The sequence below is a fragment of the Podarcis melisellensis genome (assembly GCF_964234715.1).
Source record: "Podarcis melisellensis genome assembly, chromosome: 3".
NCBI classification, from domain to species: domain Eukaryota; kingdom Metazoa; phylum Chordata; class Lepidosauria; order Squamata; family Lacertidae; genus Podarcis; species Podarcis melisellensis.
Window position 1 is genome coordinate 66,243,431 of NC_138530.1, and position 22,346 is coordinate 66,265,776.

At 41.6% G+C, this 22,346-nt stretch overlaps 1 protein-coding gene across 1 annotated transcript in view; it reads left to right on the top strand.

Moving 5' to 3' along the window:
- TRDN (triadin) overlaps positions 1 to 22,346 on the top strand; it is a 167,925-nt gene that overhangs the window by 41,661 nt on the left and 103,918 nt on the right. Inside the window, exons 7-13 of the mRNA XM_081904766.1 lie at positions 2,340 to 2,399; positions 3,078 to 3,134; positions 6,184 to 6,306; positions 9,279 to 9,383; positions 12,561 to 12,626; positions 16,316 to 16,495; positions 22,128 to 22,187. Of these exons, the coding sequence (XP_081760892.1) occupies positions 2,340 to 2,399; positions 3,078 to 3,134; positions 6,184 to 6,306; positions 9,279 to 9,383; positions 12,561 to 12,626; positions 16,316 to 16,495; positions 22,128 to 22,187 (651 nt within the window). The remainder of the gene's footprint in view (positions 1 to 2,339; positions 2,400 to 3,077; positions 3,135 to 6,183; positions 6,307 to 9,278; positions 9,384 to 12,560; positions 12,627 to 16,315; positions 16,496 to 22,127; positions 22,188 to 22,346) is intronic.

Here is a 22,346-nt window from a genome sequence, read left to right on the forward strand (position 1 = left end):
ACAACCCAAACATTGGCTATAGATAATTGTTTATTGGAAGTGAAACAAACCCTGGTTCAGATGTAATGCTGATGCAGGGATCATGGTTTGTTTTCTCCCAAGTGCAGGCCAGGAGAGCAGGATGGAAAGAAGTAAGACCCATTTGCTCATGCACAGCAAGCCACAATTTATGCCTTACTGTGGCATGTGGATGAGATTAGTGCTGAACTTTGGCTGAACCATACTTTTTGTGTGATTATACATGAAACATAATAATTAAGCAAAAACTATAGCTATATATCTAGTTTGCACACAAGCATTTTCTTGCTATTGTAGTTTAAGCCTGGACAATAATGCAGGGAGATAGTCAGTCTGATTAAATACCTCAGTGTATATGTGGAAAACAATTTCATATCACAATCTGTAAAATCTGTGCCGTGGCTTGGGAATTCCAAATGGAGCAGTGCAAGGCTATGCTGATCTGCTAAACTTTTATAGAAACATATCTCCTCAATATTTTAAAATTGTAGTTGAACAGGTTATTGATTTTTCATCTTAGAGAATATAAAATAATTATTTGCCTACAGGTGATGTGTATCTTTCTATTATCAGAAAAGGTGATATTCACAATCAAAGAAATAAAATTCTAAACTGCTGTGAAACCAGCAGTGTAGAAAGAAAGCTGTGGTCCCTCCCCCTCTGGATTTCCTTGGTAGCTAATGAAAATTTAGCAATGAAATACTTCTTTAAAAATACATACTCTCTCACAATAATTTAATAAACTGTACTGTCATCTTATAGAGAATCAGGATGGTTGCCTTGGTGACTGAGATTATCATTGCTGCTGCTGGATTCTGTCAGTTTTCTAAACATGAATTCATAATATTTAGGATTTATTAACAATATGCCTCTCTGATGGAGATAAATTGCATCCTTTCAACTGGCCATGCAAGTCTTCTATGAGAATACAACTGCTTTGGCAACTCAGCAAAAAAGATATGATGTGATTAGCAGAAAATTAAAGCTATTTGTCATAGAGAATAAAGCAGATGCTGTTTAAAAAAGGCACTGAAAGGAAGCTGATGGGGGGGGGGATGTGATTTCTCTCCGCCCCTTAAATGTTACAAGTTCTTTAGGGATGCTGTTTTTCGGCTATAAAACTGACCCCACTGAGTAGCAGTCAGGTTGTATCAGGAACCCAAATGTGGTAGTGGGTTTAAATCAGTGCCTTTTCCCAAGAACATCAGGACTCTTAGGAGCGGTGAAGGAATTTGTCTCTTCTCTGTGAACATGGCCCCATAAAACTCAATGCTAGTCATTTGCAATGGAGTCTGTTCTACATGCATAGCCCTGGATATTAAATCAACAGGGAGCTCAAAAGAGGCTGCACCTGAAAAATGTCTGGTGGGGAGCAAAGAGCAACTCACTGCTAAAGACTCATGAGGCAAGAGGTCTTGCTCAGTTGCACTAACACACAATTTCATCCTTGCACCATTTTGAAAATTTAAAGGAAGGAATGAAACAATAAATTCATTTAAATATATATATTATTTGTTTACTGGGTGAGAGTGTGAGATGTCAGTGTGCAGAGGCAGAGCTAGAATCTCCAGCACCCGGGGGCGGGGCTAGCTGCGTGCATCCCGGGGGAGGGCTACTTGCATGTGTCCCAGGGGACTAGCTGTGCACAGGGGCTAGCTGCCCACTCCCAACTCCCCCCCAACTCCTGAGCTGTCAGAACGAAGGGGGAAGGCGCCGTCAAAGCGGCGCAGCTCCACCCTTCTCCCAAAAGCTCAGGACTCTACCCTGAGCTGCTGGGGGAAGAGAGGAGCTGTGTTGTTTTGCTGGAGGTCTTCCCCCCTTCCTTTGGGCAGCTCAGGAGTCGGGATAGGCTTGGGAGTCATGGGTGGGCGGCGTGCCAAATGTCACCCCCCCTCAGGATGACACCCGGGGTAAACCACCCCCACCGCACCCCCTGTCTCCGCTACTGGCATTGTAGTGTGTGGATGCGCCAGTCGGAGCATTGGATTGGCTCTGAGGAGCATCTGTGCATTCGCTACCTTTCTACTGCCTTTCCCTTCCCTGTCCTCGTAAGTGGCTTTTTCCCTTCCACTTCCTTGTTAGCTTGACCCTACAAAGTGAACTGTTCCCCCCCCCCGCCCCCATGGAATAAATACTGGATTTTGAAAACAGCAACACTATCAAGAACACTGTTGTGTCTAGGCAATATATATTCTTTTTCAATATTTCAAAAGTTTCCTTTCTAAGCTAGGTAACTTTGATGTGTTTTTGACGTATTTTCTCCACTGCCTTCCTGCGACAATAGTATCTCTTTCAATAACTAAGTGGTGTTTTGCTTCTAGAAATCCACATAGATAAGCCTGAAAAACCAGAGAAAACTGAAAAGAAGCCACCACCCAAAGGTAATAATTTCTATTTAAATTCAATTCAATTCAAAATCCTTTATTAGGCATAGCACACCACACATACAAATCATAATACAATATAATATAAAATAATAATACAACGAAACATCATCAGCTACCATTAACAACCACTAAGTCTCCTTATCATCTATTTAAATTATTATGGGTATGTTTTCTTCTCTTTTTCTGTTTCCAGTGCATTTCTGCGTGCAATTAAAGGTGCCAGATATTACCAATAAAGTTCTAAACTGGGCTTCAAGTAACCAGGCTACCTGGAGGACCACCTCCTCTTCTGTGAATCTGCCCAGCCTTTAGGATAGGCAGTTGCACCCTTTGTGTCTGTCCCCCTATTAGTTTGTTGGGACATCTTCCTCCTTAATTATGTTCTGCTCTGCCAACAGTTGAAAGCATTGTTGAATTATCCTGCTGCTTCATTTAGTGGTTGTGTTTTTCTGTGTTTTACTTTTTGTGGCCATTTTCACTATCTTCATGATTTGTATTTTAATGATTAGATCATTGTTGCATATTTGCAAACCTCTTTGAGCAGCATCTTTGTGGATGGAAAAAAGTAGGGTATACTTTTTTGAAACAAAAAAAGAAGGGTAATAATTTCAAATATTGGGTGCACTAGCTAACTGGCACTGTTGCTTTTCCAACGTACTTTTAAAATTGCTTTCCGGGAACTAACTGGTGTTTTGCATGAGAAAATTGAAAAGAAGCCTCCACCCAAAGGTGATGATTTCTATGTATTTTATTCCAAGTGTGTTCTGTTTGTAAGAATGTGCAGAACTCCTCAGAAACAGTTGAAAACACACAAATATCTGCTCTGGGAGGGAAAAGCCTTGCCCACCAATCAATAGGTTATCCAGTTCAGTGGGGACTGCACTCTAAGCCCATTCAGCTCAGTCATATGACTTGCTAACCCAGCATTAAGTGCCTGTTCGCTTCATTGGCTGGCCAGGAATCTGTGCTTTCATTTTTATGCTCGAAAAGCAAGTCTCTAGCCCCTGTAGAACCAGATATATGAGGCAAAATGCATAGGTGCTAATCTTCATTGCAGACACTGTGTTCATAAGGCATTGGAGAGCACTACAAAATATCTTGCCTCTTTCACTCCCCTGTGAAGACAGAAGCAGCTGCAGTGAGAACACAGAGTGACCTTTCTCTGTGTTGCTGAGCAGCCTTTCGGAGGCTGAACTAAAAACTTGCCATGGGCAAAAATAAATAAACAAATATCAGGCTGGCTTAAAATCAACCATGGTGCAAACCAAAACGGAAACATTTACTGTGATGCAGAGGACCAATTCCAAAAGCATTCTTTTTGCATGTATACTGACCAGTAACATTTACACAGTTTGCCGTTAAAAATGTTTCAAAAAGAATTACGCAGCATCGAGGTCTCCTTGGTGCAACCAATTAGCTGGGTAAACAGAGGAGGATGTGGATAACTGCAGAATGTATTGGCATGATGAGCAAATCTCTTTTCTTGCCACCAAATATAGGATAAGGGATTGCTCTAATTAGTTTGCCAGGCCTGCCTGGTTAGCCTTGGCAGCATCCTCACAGCACAATATGCTAATCTTGGATTGTAGGACAACAGTGACCACCACTTCCTCATAAGGACGCAGAAAGAGCCGTGTCTGAAGGCTATGCGCTTATCTGAGAATGGCAGGTGCTGCCAAAATAGGAGACTTCAAATTCTAGGGATGATTAAACATTTTGACATTGCTTGGATTGGTGACATGGAATATTCTCTGGGGCAAGGCTATGGAAGCATGCCGGGGCTTCAGCATGACTTTCAAAATAAAGAAAGTCGGTGGTTTTCCACCTTTCACCCACTACCACCCACTAGAGTCAATGTCCCTGAAGCCACAAGTAACAAAAATTAGGATGTTAAAGTAGCACTTCAGAGCCCAGAACAGGCAGTTGTTAAGGAGCGCTTGGAGTGGGAGAAGGATTGCTATGGTTGTGGTTGTATTCAGGCTTGAAGTATAGAACCAGGAGAAGGGGTTCAGAAAGGGTCATGGAGGAGAGTGTGTCATGCTGGGTTAGTGGTGGTGTAAATGCTCTTAGGTGATGGCTTGGAGATACGGTAGAGGATGTAAATGATGGATTGTGATGGGGTGAGTTTTGGAAGCTCCTGCAGGCAAAGGAAGAAAGCTTCTCAAAAAAAGAAGCATCCTTTTTTATTTAAGGACCTTTCTCCCTTTGTTGCCATTACAGTGCCCCCTCCATTGTTTTCTTTCTGGCAACTCCATGCACGTTCTTATTGTCTCGTTATAAACTGATGATGCGTTGTTATTATTCTCTGAGGAACTAAATCTAGGATCTGGGAGTTTATTCTCAGGGCAGGGTGAGCATAATGTAACAACTGTCCTCTGCTGTCTGCCAGAAGGGAGAAAGGGCTGCCTAAAATCCTAAATTCATCAGACTCATCCCTCACCAGTCATTCTCTTGTGATAAGGAATATTGCTTAAGTTCAAGGGAAAGTTATTTTCATCAGGAAAGTCTTGCTTTCCCCCACTGAGGGAACATTTTCCCAAGTAGTTTCTGAAGATTTTTAAATGTCTTTAATGCAGAAATGGGGAACAGCAGCAATACCAGTGTAAGCTGGCAGCTGTCTGTGGGTGTTAGTTCTGTGTGGCAGGCCATGAGCTAGCAGTGTTTGAAAATGCAGATTTCCCTGAAGAGATACACTTACTGAAGAAACACTGTTGCTAATTCACCATCTTGAAGCTAAACTAATTTCTAATGACAACTACCACCACCAATGCAGAATAGGTTAGACTTATAAAACACACGAGGGCAACCTACTTCCTGTGGCCCTCACAGACCTTTTTTGGGGCCTGGTTGTGGGTTGCCCAGCTGTCCCACAACATGCACCACAAGATGGCAATCACATTCTCCTCAGCCAGCCAAACAACTGTCAGTGATCAAACACCAAGTAGAGAACTCTTCAGCTCCTCCCAACATCAATTGGCTGAGGAGGCACATGGTGGCATCATAAGGTGGAATTCACCTCACCATTCCTGTCAGTAGAAGCTCTGCACACAGATTTACACTTCTACAATAGTGCTCCCCCCGCCTCTTCTGACGCCCGGCACCCTTGAAATTGGCTTGGGTGAGAGTTAGGAGAACCCCTGGAACAGCATGCATGGAAAGGAGAGGGGCAATTGTTTCATCTGGCTGCAATGCTTGAACCGATGGAACAACTCAAAGAGCACGATGGTGATCTTCACCCTCTTTGTTAACACTGTGTGCCTTCTTCCATTCAACAGCTGATTGGGGAGCTGAATGAGAGGGAAGGCAAGTGAGGGAGTTGTTAATTAATTAATTAATTAATTAATTAATTAAATCTGTATACCACCCTTCATCTGTGGAACTCAGGGCAGTTCACAACATTAAATTACAATATAAATTACAATATTGTAGTTAGCAAGTTGTGTCTGTTTGTACACCCATGAGATTGTGTGTCTCTCCATCTGTTTGTGTGTGTGCTTGTGTGTGTGTAAAGCAGAGGGAGGGTGCAGGTGTGCACTTGTTCATGTGCATTAGTGTCTGGGAAAAAAATGCTTACGATTGTACTGCAAGTCACTATTCCTCAATGTCTTAGACATCACCGGACCTATGAGTGCATGTTTTCAAGTTAGATACCATTCTTTGGTGTTCCCCTCTAAGATATATGTATATTTCAGGTACATGAATATACATGAATGTATATAATAAAATATATTATATGCATATTTCAGATACATGAATATATTGGTATTATTATTTCTAGCAATTCCCAAAGAGAAACCTGAAAAGCCAGAGAAGCCTGAGAGACCTGAGAAGCCAGAGAAAGCTAAGAAATCTGAAAAGCCAGAGAAAGTAGAAAAACCTGAAAAAAGAGAAATCTCTAAAGGTAAGTGGTTAGTTGAGGGACATAGTTGCAGTGCATACGTGCCCCTGTACTTCTGCACAGTAGAAAGTATTGTGAGTGAGCAAAATGGTCCCTCTTCAGATGACAATGGGTGTGCTGTGCTTGGTGGTCCTCCTGTTCGTTTTGCTGAGTGGGGCCCTGGATGCCTGTGCCAGAGTCTTGCCCTGTGGGCACCAATGATGATAACGTGATGACCTTAACCACAGGAACACAGCTGCTATATATAAAAGATTGCCATGACCCAAATTCCAACACAGTGAGCTGGTTCACACAACGCGATAAGCCAAACTATGACTTTCTGCAAATGTGCAGGCTCTTGGAGAAGGGCTCACAGTTGCTTTGCTCACAGGCAGAGGAAGAGGAGTGCGGCGGGATTGCACCGCCCCCGGTATTTCCTGGTATTTATTACTCCCATGTTGAGCTAAGCTAAAGTTCACTTTAGGGTGTTATCTGAATCTAAGCATGTGGTTACACTCTCTCCTTGCTAATCACATACTGCACCCAAAATTCATTCCTGACTACAACTTGTGGTTAGCAAGGAAAGAGCTCAGCATGTCAACCGAATCTGTGATTGTGGTTAGCAAGCTTAAGCATGAGCCTAGGTTTGGACAACACACTAGACCTAGCCTTGGCCTAGCTCAGCATGCCACAGGATTAAAAAAAGACTGGAGAAAGCAGGTGTGCGCTCCCTTCTGGGCACCCACATGTGTGTGCCCCTCTGGTATGGCCTGGTCTGGTTTATCATGTTTTGCAAGTCAGGCCAATGAAAAAGTGTCTTAGTCTTTCTCGGCCGATGTGCCAGAGAGTGCAGTTCTTCACTGGGCCAGTGGCACCACTGAGATTCCTCTGTGAAAGCCACAGTATTGTGTGCTTTCATTTGACTCAGCAGAGAGGAAGCAATATCTGGTTTTAATTTCCAGTCAAGTGAAGTGCTTAAGAAGCGGGTGTAAAAACAATAACCAGAATAAAATTGGAGGGTAATTAGCTGCCTCCACAAACATCCGTCATTTGCTTGGTTTGAACAAGCACTCACATTCCTGCATGCTCTGCAACAATCATACTGTTAATCAAGGCCAGAGACGGAGTCAGCCCTGCTCTCTCGTTTTTGCTTTGATGTGAAAATAACACATCCCGAGCGAGCCTTTTTTAATGTGGTATAGTTGGACAAAGCAGTTTTGTATCAACTTGCTATTCTCTTAAAGTCCTAGACCCCAGCAAAGCCGCTCACTGATAATAGTTTTCATTGAAAATGGCATGCTATTTTTCACCACCATAATGCCGCAGTGAACAGGATCATTCATTAATGAAAACACTTATTGACATTTTGAACTGCTTCCCTGAATCAGGATCTGACTGAAATTGATTTAAGTCATTTGAGACTATGTCTACTACTGTGCCGCTCCCCCTCCCCCGCCCTCATTCCACTTGCTTTTCAAGCATCTACCCCAGGCTTCCAGCGCTCCACAGCAAGCAGGCGAAATAAACCTCTTATTCTGAAGGAGTGAGTAGGGAGGGATATATAAATAAGCAAAATATAGATTTTTACCTAAAGCTCCATCTCTTGCAATTATCGACTGCAGACCTTGATACCTAAATCCTAGTGATGTCAGTGTGGTCAGCCCCATTCTAATCCACAAAAGTTGCTGGCCAACAAACCCTTTTTGCTTTCCTGCTTAGACAATTGAAAATGAAAATGGGAACAACTCTTGGGGTAGAGTGTGAGACTTTCGATCTCAGGGTTGTGAGTTTGAGCCCCACATTGGGTAAAAGATTCCTGCATTGCTAAGGGTTGGACTAGATGACCGTCATGGTCTCTTCCAACACTACAAGTCTATGATTCTTTTCAAGCTTATAAAATCTTCCCTGACTGGTCATTTGGACTAGATCTTTACTTGCTAAAGGTAGCCAGACTGGGAAATACATAAATGCCCATTTCCCCTGAAAGCACTGGACCAGGGTTTAGGACATTTCTGCCATGTTTAGAGATGATTTGTTATTGTTACTGCATAGTAGCAAAAGCTCAAATGACATTCTTATGCAAGAGGTTCGGGGCAGAAATAGACATGATGCTAAATGTGCAAATGAATTTAATGTGGGCTTTTTTATTTCAAGACAACAACTGTGGTGGTGGGTTGCAGGGCCATGAACATGGGACACAGGGAAGCGGGGTAATCTTCCACCCACAATATGGTCCTGATGAAAATGCTTCCCCTGAAGGACATAGGGACATAAGAAGAGCCAAAGGCCCATTTAGTCCAGCATCCTCTTCTCACAATGGTCAACCTGATGCCTATAAGGAGCCGCATGCCGAACCTGAGTGCAGCACTCTCTCCTGATAATCCTGGGAGGGACGGTTATGTTGGCACTCATGGGAGCTTTCCTCCTGTCCTTAAATAGCGGTGTGTGTGTATATTCCTCAAGACCATGATGCTACATCTGTTTTGGCCCTCAGCCAGTTTTTCTTGGCACTCTTAGCACCCACACCTGCCAGTTTTATATTATGGGGTTTATATGTGTGTGTTTTAGTAGCTTAGCAATTTGTGTGTGTGTGTGTGTGTGTGTATACTTTAAAAATTAAAACTAGCTGTCAGTAGTTAATTTTGTCAGGAAAATAGATATTGGAAGCCAGTGCGTTGTGAAAAAATGGCAATGATAATTAGCTTTTCCCATATTAAACAAACAAACAAACAGCAGGTCAACCCAGTAATAGATGGGAGATAGGAACAAATTCCCCTACGCTTTGCTGCTGTGCCGTAGCCATTCATTTAAATGGGATTCCCTCAGCAAGCATGCCAGAGTTTCATTGAAATAAAGGGAAGGTAAAAGGCAGCAGTTCCAGGGGGGGGGGTGCTATCTGTCCTCTGCTTAGTCCGAAAGTCCCATTGTGCTATGGTACCATTTGACCAAGATGCCATTTTTATATCTTGTACCTAAATATGCTTGTCCTTTTGTAGCGATACACAAAGAAAAGCCTGAAAGACATGAAAAGCCCGAAAAGAAAGAAAAGCCTGACAGGAGCGGCAAACCTGAACGACCTGAAAAAGTGGGGAAAGCCAAAGGTAATCACTGCTTTTCATGAATTCTATATAGAGCAACTCAAGAGTTCTGACTCATATAATAAACCACCAGGGATATGGAGAGATGATGCCCTACTTTGAGAGGAAGCTCTACGTTTGCCGGGGGATGGAGGGGGGGACCAGTTATGATCCACCAGCCACTAAAGGGCCTGTCTCTTGAAATGGCAGGCAATCCTATCATGTTGTCCCCTGGGAAGATAAATACTGTTGTGAGTTTGGAGGCTCAGAGAGTTAGGCTGTATGTCTGCCTGAGACCCACCTAATTCCTGGATCCAGCAAAGACTCAATTGTTGGAATAGCCAGGCCATACATAGGGGTAGTAATCCCCTATGTAGGGCTCATTAGGGTAGCAGCAGAAGTGGCTTTGTGCCAGAGGGCAAATGGGTAGACCCCTCCCTCACCTGGCTGTTGGTGAGAAGGAAAAAGGCATGTGTGTGAACTCAAAGCTACAAACAGGCTTCAGGCAGAAGCCAGAGAGTGAGAGCCATGCCTGGTTTCTGCTGGAATCCAAGGCTATGACTATGGGAGAAGCATGACCTTCTAGTGTGTTAATGCTGCGAGCCCCTCCATAGTAGGCTCAGGTTGCATATCTGTGTAAAAAAATACATATCCTGAGGACACCACAGTCTTTGCTGTCCCTCATTCTGAGGAAACCAGACCTTGGGTAAGTGCCTGGAATCCCTGGAAACAATGCCATTGTGTGACACTCTAGCCAGGGCAAAACTCAAGACATTTTGCTGCCTGGGGAAAAGCGTAAGCTGGTGCCTCTTCCCGTTCCACGAACTATATTTATTTTTTACATTTACATCTTACCTTTCCTCGAAGGAGCTCAACGTGGCATGCATGCTTCTTCCCCTTCCCAATTTTATCCTCACAACTATCCGGTGAGGTAGGTTAGGCTGAGAGATCATGACTGGCCCAAGGTCACCCGGTGAACATCTTGGCTGAACAAGGATTTGAACCCTGGTCTCTCAGATCCTAGTCCAACATTCTAATCAATAAAAATAATAATAATAACAATAATTTTATCATTTGTACCCCGCCCATCTGACTGGACTGCTGACTGACACCTACTGAATGATCTGTGATTTCTACCTCATTAGCTTTATGCAAACTTCCTTTCCTCCTGAGGCCTCCCGACCCTGTATACTCCAGGGATCAGCAAACTTTGTCAGCAGGGGGCCAGTCCACTGTCCCTTGGACCCTGTGGGGGGCCGGACTATATTTTTTTTTGGGGGGGGATGAACGAATTCCTATGCCCCACAAATAACCCAGAGATGCATTTTAAATAAAAGCACACATTCTACTCATGTAAAAACACGCTGATTCCCGGACCATCCACAGGCCGGATTTAGAAGGTGATTGGGCCAGATCCTGCCCCGGTCCCCGGGCCTTCGTTTGCCTACCCATGCTCCAGAGTGTGCTACAAGGCTGCAGAACAGGGACACTCCTCCTATCAGCTGGCAACAGGATTTGCTGTAGCTGTAAATCTCATTTGTTATGAATGACTGTTGATGGTGGCAAACCTTCTCAGGTGGCTCCCTATTCGAAATGGGGATCAAGCCACAATGCTGCTTTTTGTAGGAAGCTAACACTTTCAGCTGCAAGAGAGTAGAGACTTTTGTTGTAGTTGTTTTCAGATTTAAAAATTCATATGTGCAAAGCCTAAAACTTTATCTGATTAGTTTCAAGCTTTCAAAATTATGGGAAGGCCAGTGAGGTGAAAACATATATATGAAACACTGGTTTTAATTAAATAAGATAATGAGCCAGCCTGGTTGCAACAGTGGCAGTAGATGGGGAGGGGGGATATGCTAATTAATTTAGTGATTGCCGAATTGTTTATAGATAAGTGTTATGTAAAATGTTAACTGCCTTATTCTTTAGGGACTTGAGTAACAAATTACAAGTTTTCAATGCATGTGCACACTGTCAATCATTTTTAGGTGCATGGCTTCACGGGCATAGCTCACATTGGCTCAGAAAAGTAAAAGCACTTTTATCTACATATAGCTAGAATTGTAACTTATTGACCAAAGGCCCAATGCACCAAGAGTGCTTCCTGCACAAGTGCCATTCATTGGAATAAATGGGAACTATGACAGAGAATGAACTGAGCTGATTTCTCAGCTTCAGATCTCCATCTGGAAAATGGAAATGATGATGAAGTTATTCCCATGAGTATTTTCAAGATTTCCCTGGGACAGGGAAATGATACCTGTTCTAAGATTCAGGTGGGGTAACTTGTCCAATGTTATGTTCACTGATTCCACAGAAATCATGGGGTACCCGTTATAAGACTATTCCATGAAATTGTCATGAAAACACAGTGATCTCCCAGGCACAGAATCCACTCGTGCTCTACTTCCAAGGTTGATGGATGATAATTAAAGAAAAACTAATTACATTGTATTTGCCTGAAAAGGAAATGACTTGCTTAAGGCAAGTGGACATGTGGTATTTGCAGGAGCACTTACGGTCATTTTTCATTTTAGCTTATCGAATTTAAACTTTCCTTCCAGCATAATCATGTTTCAGTATTTGCAGTGGCCAGTTGGGGTTAAAGTTCATACCCTGCAGGGAATGAGATTATCGATTGACAAAACAGCTATTGTCTGAAATAACTTCAATGGATAAACCAGGGTTTAAAAGGATTTCCAGTTCTCATTATCAGTGTCTGTGTGGCACAGGCATATGTGATAATCCATATTTATGTTGTGTTGAGCTTTAATTTCTGGTTGTTTCAAATAACCCTCTCTGCTGAAAAGAAGTTCAAATGTATGACTGCAGTCAAACGGAGGTGTAAAGATGAGCTGTAGCTGAGCCTATATACTTAGTTTAAATTCTGAAATCTCTCTCCTTGGGGAGATTTCAGGTTAGATTGCAATCACTGAATCCACACCCCCAATGCCCTCCTGAACAGCTGACTGGTGGGATTTAGTTAGTTAGTTTGTTTTTAAAAGTATGTTACTGCATCCCTGGCTGTTTGCCATTGCATAGAGTGTATAACATAGACCAAACTACATGTGGATTTTCATAGGTGATATGTAAAATGTAACTAGAATTGTACCCAATTAAATTAGAGTAGACCCACTGAAACAAATGGATTTCAGTTGCTGTTTTTTGTATAAGTGCTGTATCGTGTCTGTTCCTTTTTAGAACCCCCCAAAGAGAAACCTGCAAAGGAAGAAAAGCCTAAAAAGAAAGTACCGCCTTCCCCAAAAGGTAATGCTCATTATATTTCATGGAGAAGTGCCTCTACCATGAGGCCTACATCAGGGCAGCGGATTTTGGGTGTCGTTAACTGTGGCAGAATGGAAGGCAAGGAGGCTTGGTCTGTGGTGCCCAATTCATGAGCAGCTTCCAATTCATGTGCAACTTCCCAGTAGTTGTCATTTTGTTCACCAGTGGCTGCCATTTTGTATTTTCTGCCCATCATGAATTTAACACTTTTGGTTTGGTGGTTGTTGTCCTTTCCCTTACCTTACCCCTCCAATATTGGTTTCAGGGATGTGTTTCTAACAAAGCTTTTCTACCTGTGTATCAGTTTTCTATTTAGTGAGGATCAAGATGTTTTTGGAGTTGTTTACCATCTCTTTGTTTGTGACTTTCATAGCATCTAAAAATAGGCGTTCATTTTCCCTCTTTTATTTACTGCACCAACTTTTTCATTCCAGCAGATTATGTGTGTTTCTGTCACTGACAGTTTCACTTCTTTCTACAGCAAGGCGAGGAAAGATGCCTGGATAAGATGCTTCTATCTCAAAATTACCACACACATTCTAGGGTAGTGGGCTGTGAGGAGGAGGAGGACGACTTCTATTCTTCATTTTTCTGCTCTATTTTTAAAGTTACTTTGAAAGAAGAAAAGCTTTAGGTTTTCTCATCAATCTAATTTTCTTCCAGCCTTTAAATGTATGATTGGTAAAGTTTGTGATGGACAAAAACCCCTTACAAATGGGATAACAATTTTTATTTAAGTTTGCAGCCCCTTTTCATAATTTCCTGGGAGTAAGGGTGGGGGAGTTCACCTAATTTGAACCTACCTAATTTGCACTTCCCAAAACAATACACAAACTGAAATACAGCTGTCCTTGAAAACTTCTGCTTTCAATCTAGTTCTCTTGTAGAAAAATGGATATATTAAAAGAAAATGCACATAAAAATGCCCATGTGAGTGAAAATTGCATATACCGGTAAAATTAGGAGAATTATGCACCTAAATGCTGATGGTTTTCCATTCTGATGAATTTACTTGGGACTTTTCACAGGTGTGTTTTTGTAGCAGGGGAGCACAAACGTTTGTGGAAATTTAAGGGAACTTAAGATGGGTGTGTGAGAGAGAAACTGTCCATCTCTACCTGGGAATTGTTCCAACTGAACAGTGAGACTTAGTCTGAGTAGACATGTCTAGAATTATGTTCTGGAGAATCAGTCCTGGAGGTTGCAAAAGCATGCAACAAAGTACAGTATCCCTTTCCAAGAAGGGCCTGCAAAACTTACCACTGGCCATCAGAGCAACCAGCTTTCCCAGGAGTAGAGATTGACCCAAGAGAACATCTAGATTCTAAATAAGTTCTGATGGTGATACTTCCATTTCATCCAGAACATGCATGCTAACTCCCTCCAAGGCCTTTGCATTCTCCACTGGCATTACTTCTCCTTTCTCTAAATTCAACTCTAAGTTATTCGCCCTCACACCCTTGCATAGCTGTCAACGTTTCCCCTTTTATAAGTGAAATTCCTTTATTCCGAATAGGATTCCTTGCAAGAAAAGGGAAGACTTGACAGATATGCACCCTTGACTACCATTTCCACAAACGGGTTTTAGGATAGAGGCAAAAGCTCCAACATCCTTAGTTAATTAGATATGGTGATACCGAGCCTCCTTCAAAGCTCCACCACCCTCTAGTGATGGGTGAATTCCCCTCAGCTTGATTCATAAATGGGTCACCAATTTAAGAATATTTGAAAAATAGAATATTATTGACTCATGATGTCTCCTGCACTGTATGACATGGTTTTACATTTTATTACATTTTTGTTCAAGTTTTGGGTGCAAAATGCTTCTCAAAGAGGGATAAGCAAATACCTCAAAGCGAGATTTTTAAGGCTTTTGGTGACTATTGGCAAAGCCCAGAAAACTCCAGAGCCTATGGGGATAGGGAGAAACAGTGAAGTCAGTGAGCTTATTTGACCTAGCTCTGAGAAACTGTTCAGCCAAGTCTTAGCATTTATTTTCCAAAGTCTTTTCTATTCGTTCTCTCTTGTTCTCTAGCCTACATTTCCTTGACCTTTTCAGATAGTGGTGGGGCCCAAGCTATCTTCTTAGAGACCTCAGTGTTAAATGGAATTTAAATGTATGTTCCGTTTCTATGAAGTGTATGAGAAAACAACTTATCTTTGCTCATGCAATAGAACTCCATGTCATCTGTAATTTGCACTGGTACTATGCTGAAAATTTCTCCCCACTATTTTTTGACCATTCTCCAGCAATTCATCAGGGGGGAAATGCAATCAAAATTTATTAAAGGGGACAGGAAAATTTCAGATGAATTCTCATGGGTGGGATGGATGCTTGTTTGTGTGTGTTTCCACTTACCTTAGTTGCAGAGTGGCCAAAAGTAGATGGTTTTTAGTGCCCTTTCTCCAGTTCTACAAATCATCTCTGGCGGTCTGCACTGTTCAGCCTCCCTGAGTGCCCCCATTTCCTGATAATCCTGTGCTTTCCATTATGCAAAGGAAGGTGGATAGGGTACCAGCTGGGTGTCTGATATTTTAAAAAAATTGCAGTCTTCTTTACTTTTAAAGAAATCAGTGCAGAAAGATTTTTTTTTTAATATGAAATCAGCAAGTACACTTATCTCAGGCACTCAGAAGCCATCTCCCCAGCTTCCTATGGTTTGATTAAAGCTTGAAGAAGAATTTTTCCCTATGTGGCTTCTTCGGACCAGGAGGAAAAACACACACCACCCATAGCCGCCTTACAATGATGAGGTGAACTCAACCCCACATGCCCCCAAATTGTAAAGTGCTCTAAGAAAGAGGCAGGAAAAATGGAAACTCCTTTGGCACAGGAAAAAAGGTTTTGAGAAATTGGTGGAAAGGTTTCAGCACAGCACTAATTTGCATTTGCCATGTGCTCTGAGCTACTGTTGAATATAATGCAATGTGAAATGATAATAATGTAGTTGAAACCCCATAAGAAAAATAAATATGTCCTGTGTAATGCTCCTGGTATTGCTAGTGGAAATAGGATTTTTTTAAAGCTATTGTTATTGCAGAAGTTATGCCACAGTCATTTAAATCTGATTCCTATAAAATATGGCTTAATTTTAACAGCACAATTTTGAAAAATGATAAGACATCATTTTTGCATTTAAAAGGAAACTAATTGTGAACTGATTCATTGTCAGTTCTATAAGTGTACTGTACATGTCTGCGTGCACCAAAATCCCTGATGAAGTTTAGATAGAATTAGCTTTCAAAAAACAAACAAAAAACAAACAAGAAATCAATATATCTATAGACATGGGTCTCCCAGTATGTGTCGATTACTTTTTCCCTTTCAAAAGTAAGTTAATATAAGTCTTTATAGCAATTGGGGGGGGGGGTTAAAAATATTAATTCAGTAACAGAATAAGTGGAACCTGAAAAAGAAAAAAGGAGGGAAAGTTGCTCTGAAAGATATTTCCTTTCCTTATTCTTCAATATGTCCAGGAGTTTGTTGAGAATAATTAAAATTCTTTGGGGACTATTTTCCTTTCTTTTTAATACAAATGACAATATGCAATTCATAAAATCAACGGTAAATTATGAAGCAGCATGGACAGTAAGAGCTACTAAAAATACATTTCCTGCAGGCACAAAAAAATTATATTGACTTTTTACATATATCTATATATAATCTACAGACAAGAAGAGCATAAAGGTTGAAGACAAGGCTAAGAAGGATGTGAAGGATAGAAAACCAGAACCCAAGGCACCCGAAAGAGTGAAGCATAAGGAAACCAAAGCAGAGGTAGTTGCACCTGCCAAAGTCAAAGCAAAGGAAGAGACAGCACCGGTGGTTACAGAAAAGTCTGAGAAGAAAGGTAAACAATGCTAGCAGACGGCAGCAGAGGACCTCTGAAGTGCATGGGTAAAGAAATTCAGACAGCGAATTAAAAGTAGTCCAGATACATACACATACTCCTAAAAAAGAGAGAGTTACCCCTAACACATGAGAATGAAAATAATGTTAAGAATGCATTGGATTCTAGCACATCTAAAATGAAAATGAAACCAAAATGCCTGGGAAGGCTAATGTGTTGCTCCTCTGACTAATGATTCTTTCTGCAATCCACATGTTTCTTTAAGGAACACATCTTCCATTCCTAAGGGTTTCCCAATATAAGACCGAAGAGGTGAAAGGCTTTCGTCTTAGCTGAAAGAAGGAGCTATGTCATCAGTCCATTTATATAATATTCCACTCTCTTAAGCTCTGTGGGTCTCCTTGCTCCTCCTGAACTGTTTCGCCAGCATGAGTGGCAGACATCTCCTCGACTCCCCTGTGAGGAAAGGACATGGCATTTGGAACTTTTTAGCTTAGAGAAAAGGCAAATAAGTGGGGACATGACAGAGGTCAACTAAACTGATGTAGAGAAAGTTGGGTAAGAAGTTTTTCTCTATCTCTCCTAATACTAGAAGTCAGGGACATCCAAGGAAGCTGAATATTGGAAGATTCAGGATGGGATAAAATAGAGTTAAACTATGAAATTTGCTCCCACAAGAGGTAGTGATCTCCACTAACTTGGATGGCTTTAAAAGAGGATTAGACAAATTCATGGAGATGTGGCTATCAGTGACTGCTAGTCCCAGTGGCTATGTTCTAGCTCTGCTGTTAGAGGCAGTGTGTGCCTCGGAATGCCAGACAGTGGGAAGCTCAAATGGGGAGAGTTCTGTTTCACTCAAGTATTCTGCTTGCATATTTCCCCATGGGTGTCTGTTGTGTGGGAGAACAGAATGCTAAATTAGATGGGCCATTGGCCTGAACCAGGAGGACTCTTCTCATGTTGCAGTGTAGGTGCTAGAGAGAGACCATACAGTAATCAAGAGAGTTGGAGGAATTAGAAACCTTTCAGCAGAGAGAGGGCCTCCCTCATAAACCAGAACGAAAGGGGAACAGAACATGGCTGTTCTAGTTCCCTTTGCGACACCACCAATTAGGAAGCCAGCCTCCTTTACTTTTGGTCTAATATGAAACAAGTTTTAAAATGTGTCTCTGTTGAGTGGGCATTCCCTGAGTTTAAGAGGGCTAAAATCACCATCAAAGACAAGAGTCCCTGCTCTAGCCATTCTCCCCTCCTGTGCAGAAAGTTTTATTTTTTGAATGATTGCCGGGTGCAGTACACTAGCTTCCCAGCTTCCATTTTCTGCCTTGCTCTTCTGTACACTGTGACTTCTCTCTCAGGTTAGCTTCTCCTGCCAGCTGCAGCCACATGCAACTTCACTGGCCAGTTCCAGCCAGACCACCGATTCCATTCCTTAACTCCTGTTCAGGATGCCAGCCGGCCAGCCATGCCCTTTCAAGATTCTCCATTCCATTCACTCTTCCCACCAGTTTTGGTGTCATCCCACTGAGAACGTTCAATCCTCATTAAGCAGTTTTCGGTGCGGCTACTTAGTTTTGTCCTAAATATATTTTGTGCTTCTGCAGACTTTAGGATCTCCTCAAATTTTCAATCCTTCCTCTGATGCATGGATATTACTGTTTTGGCTGCATAAGGAATGCAAAGAATGAGGTGCTATTAATATATTGGATTAATATATGTTTCAAAGCATTGAAAATTCCCCACTAGGCTTCTGTCTGTGCTTTTTGTGTCTTTCTGAAGCATCTGTCTTTAGTGAACGTCTTTTATATGTGCAGCTAGGCATCCTGGCCTCTGTGATTTGTAAGCTGTTGCAGTTTCCATGTCATTGAAGAACTGAAAAATAATTGCTCAAAAATAACTGCAAAGCGTGGCGTGTAGGCTCCTGCAATCTTGAATTGTCCTTTCCTTAGAAATTTATCAGCATGACTAGTTGAGAAAAGAGAACAGGTATACATGAGAATAAAATTTGCACAGCACTTATAAAAATTGCTCTGTTTACCGTAGTGTAGAGCACAAAACAAATACCAGCAGGTTTGAGGTTTGGGCATTTGTTAGACCAAAACCCTTAGCTTTTCAGTTGCAAATTTCTTCCTAGGATTTAATTGAATCACGGATATTTACTGCCACAAGATGTATTTGTTTAACATGAATCTTTAGCTGTGGCACATGAGGCAAACATTGCAAAATGTTGTTTTATTTGAAATATTTTGCACTATTGTAGAAAGTATATTTAACAGGAGAACATGGTCACATTCTTACTGCCTCTCCATAGCCCATCCCACCCCCAGCCAGAACTATACTAGTATGCTTGTCTTTTTCTTAGATGCTTCATATAGAAATGTGGAGGCACAAGTCCAGTGCTCATACCAAAAAGGGTTGTGGGCTCTGAGCTTGAGTAATTTGTACTGGCTATGAATATAACAGGCCATCTGAGCCTAATGCTCTCTGTCATGGCTTAATGTGCCTTCAGAGGTGTAGGATACCAAGGCTCAGTTAACCTCAAGACTAGATTATTGCAATGTGCTCTGTGTGAGGCTCCAGCAAGTGCAAAATGCTGTGGCTCAGATGCACAGTCTTCACCCACCAGAAGCCATGCATTTAGTATTATGGGTCCAATTTTAAGGAACTCGTTTCCACCTGAGGTCAAACAAGATCTCTGTTCAGAACAGTTCAGGTTAAGAACAATTTCAGGTTAAGAACGGACCTCTGGAATGAATTAAGTACTTAACCCGAGGTACCACTGTATTTAAAACTTCTAGCATATTTGTAAAGCTAAGTTGGAGCCAGTATGGTTTCAAATGGGATAAGGGACCACGTGTTGAGATTTCCTGCATTTCAAGGGGTTTGGCTGAACCTCAGGATCCTTTCCAACTCTACAAATCTATTATTATTTATAAAATTAATTAAATACGAGGGTGTCTGTTGATTCCTCTGGCAATCCTTCTGTGTTCAGAAGGAATGAGCAAATGCATTTGTGCTGCAATCCTACACACAGTTCCTTGAAAGTCCCATTGGACTTAATGGGGCTTCCATAGAAGGCATGTATATGTATTTTCAATCTAAGACTTAATGTTTGTCAAAACATTGGGATTCCCACTCCCCCCAGTCACTTTCATGTCATTTAGATTGTGTGCTTAAATATTAGAAATCACCCCATGCTTCTGATTAACAGTTTTCATTCATTTTAATGCTGTGTCAGAAAACTGCTAGTGCAAAATAATCCTTACTGATTGTGAATGTTGTGGTAGTTTTCCAAAACAGATTCCACATACAGATATAGTATCAATTCTGGACCCACTGTAAAGTGTATAAGATTTACTGCTATTCCTTACATCCTGTGGAAGAAGAGGGGGTACTGCAAATTGGTGCTGGATATCTCAGTCATGATGTGAACCACTAGAAGTGTAAATCTTTTAAATAAAATAAATGTTGCAGATGCATTAGTGCATGCAAAATGCGAACAGGCCTGTACCAGCTCTTTGCCACAATGTGTGCAACTTCTCTTTGGTTTGTTTATTTATTATTATTTGAACATCCCCCCTTCAAACAAATCAGTGATACTAAAGGCAGTGGTTTTACACATCCCTATTCCAGATTAGTATCACAGGAGTTGATCCACAAAGCTTTACTTATGCTGTCTGAAGCTCAATTCTATGTTGTGGGATTGGTGCAGAAGTAGTACTTAATGGAAATTCCTTCTGGAACTGTGATAGCTCAGAAAGATAAACTTGACCTAAATTCTTTAGTTAAGCATCCAGAATTCTCCATCTCTTGAGTACAGTTGTTTACTTATTTTGTAGCACCTGCAGATTTTTTATTTTAAAAAAATACAAGGCTGGATGCAGCCATAACTAAATCTGCATCCAACCCATATTGTTTTATTGAATGAAAAATGAAAATGAATTAGAATCAGTAATATATCACTTCTGTTACATGAATTTATCATGCGGTTAATTTTCTGTCATCTCTGAACACTTAATTCTTAGTGGCTTGCATAACTTAGCTTAGAAAATATATAACTGGATCACAAATTCTGCCTAAGGGGAAGCTGCTAGCTCTAGCAGAGGAGGAAACTGAAACTATTCTGAAATGGTCAGTTGCAAACCCTGCTGACAGTCAAATGGTCATTACTGATTCCAAAACTGTCACCTATCACTGCTAGATAAATGAATAATCAGACCATTGACAGGAGCGTTGTGGTTACACATGAAGCCTTGGGTCCACTGATGCGAGGGCAAAATTCATCTAAGACTTCAGGGCAGGCAGGCTGGCTGGCTAGCTTTCTGAACAAATACTTTCAGATTACTGCATCCTTTCCCACTCCCATCCCACCTCCCTGCTGTATCAGTAAGTTCTTCTCATTCTTTGATACATGCATACTCATTGATGAATCTGTGTGTGTTTTGTAGAATGAAAATGATGGTGTGCCTGACGTTCTGCATTGGCCTGCATATTTATTTACTTATGTAAAATATATACTGGAAATGGCCAGGGCTCTTCTTCAGCTCAGTGAAAATAACCCAGCGTATGAGTATCAGGCAACGATGGCATGTAACACACAATAATGTGACATTCTTAACACATCGTCCTGCATTGGAGCATGCATTTGTGTATATGAAGCTGTATGTAAAACATGAGAGGCACAGTCCACAGAATGTCATGGTCCAGTTTATAATGTGAGCAAATGCCAGCACAGGGCTCTCTCTGGCTTTCTACATTGACTAGAAAGAGAGAGAGAGAGAACAATATTATATGTTTGCATAGCCAAAGTCATTAGTTAATGAAATAAAAAAGGTGCTTACAGTAACATAAATCACAATGTAAGAAGTTTGAGGAACAATCCTTAACCCGTCCCATGGATATTTCAAAACAGGCCATTTTTATTTCCCTTAGAGCTTGGGTAGGTAGCCTTCCTCAGCCCAAGGGCCACATTCCATACTGGGCAACCTTCAGAGGGCCAAATGCCACTGGTGGGTGGGGCAACAGATGTGACTCTGTACCATAGATTATTTCCTAGCCACATAAAAAGTCAGAGGTTCCATACATACATCTCTCCATCCAGGCAAACAGAAGATGCATTGTGACAATTCAGTTGCATGTGCTAGCCAGGCAGGAGAACTGGAGAAGGGTGTGCTGCAGGGGCAGTAAGGAGTGTGACTGGGTGAGAACCCCTAGAGCCAGATAAATATTGAGCAGCATTTGTTCCCTGGGCCAGAAGTCCCCTGCCTTAACAGCCTGGCTGTGGTGGGGTCTTCCAAACTAGTAGCACCCTCAGTGTGTAAGAGTATCTGCCTGTATTTGAGATTTGCCTCTGAAATCTAGTCCTGGCAGCTACATGATTAGATGCAATGAGCTATCATGGGATCACTGTGCAGAGAGCCAGAAGGCATTTCCTGTGGCAGCTCACTTTTTTAAAAAAAGAGGAACAGAAACATGAATTTCACCACCTGTTTGGTTATTGATTACTTTGAGCAGGAGCTAAAAAACTGGCAAAGGTTTTGTTTTAGTGCTAAGCTCTCTCTTTAGTGCTTGATTTGAAAAAGACCTGTAAACTGTGTCTTATTACTCTTCCCCCCCCTTTCTGTTCTGCTAGATCAATATGCATTCTGTCGTTATATGATTGACATGTTTTCGCACGGGGATTTGTATACAGGTACTTGAACTGAGCTCTATCATTGCACTCTGTTTCGCGGAGAGCTTCTGCTTTGTTGTGCTCCTGGAATGTGTGTGCTTTTTTTCATTTGTTAAAAGCAGAAATGAAGCCTGTGCAAAGAGAGTTTAAATAAAGCATATCAACTAATGGCTATATTAT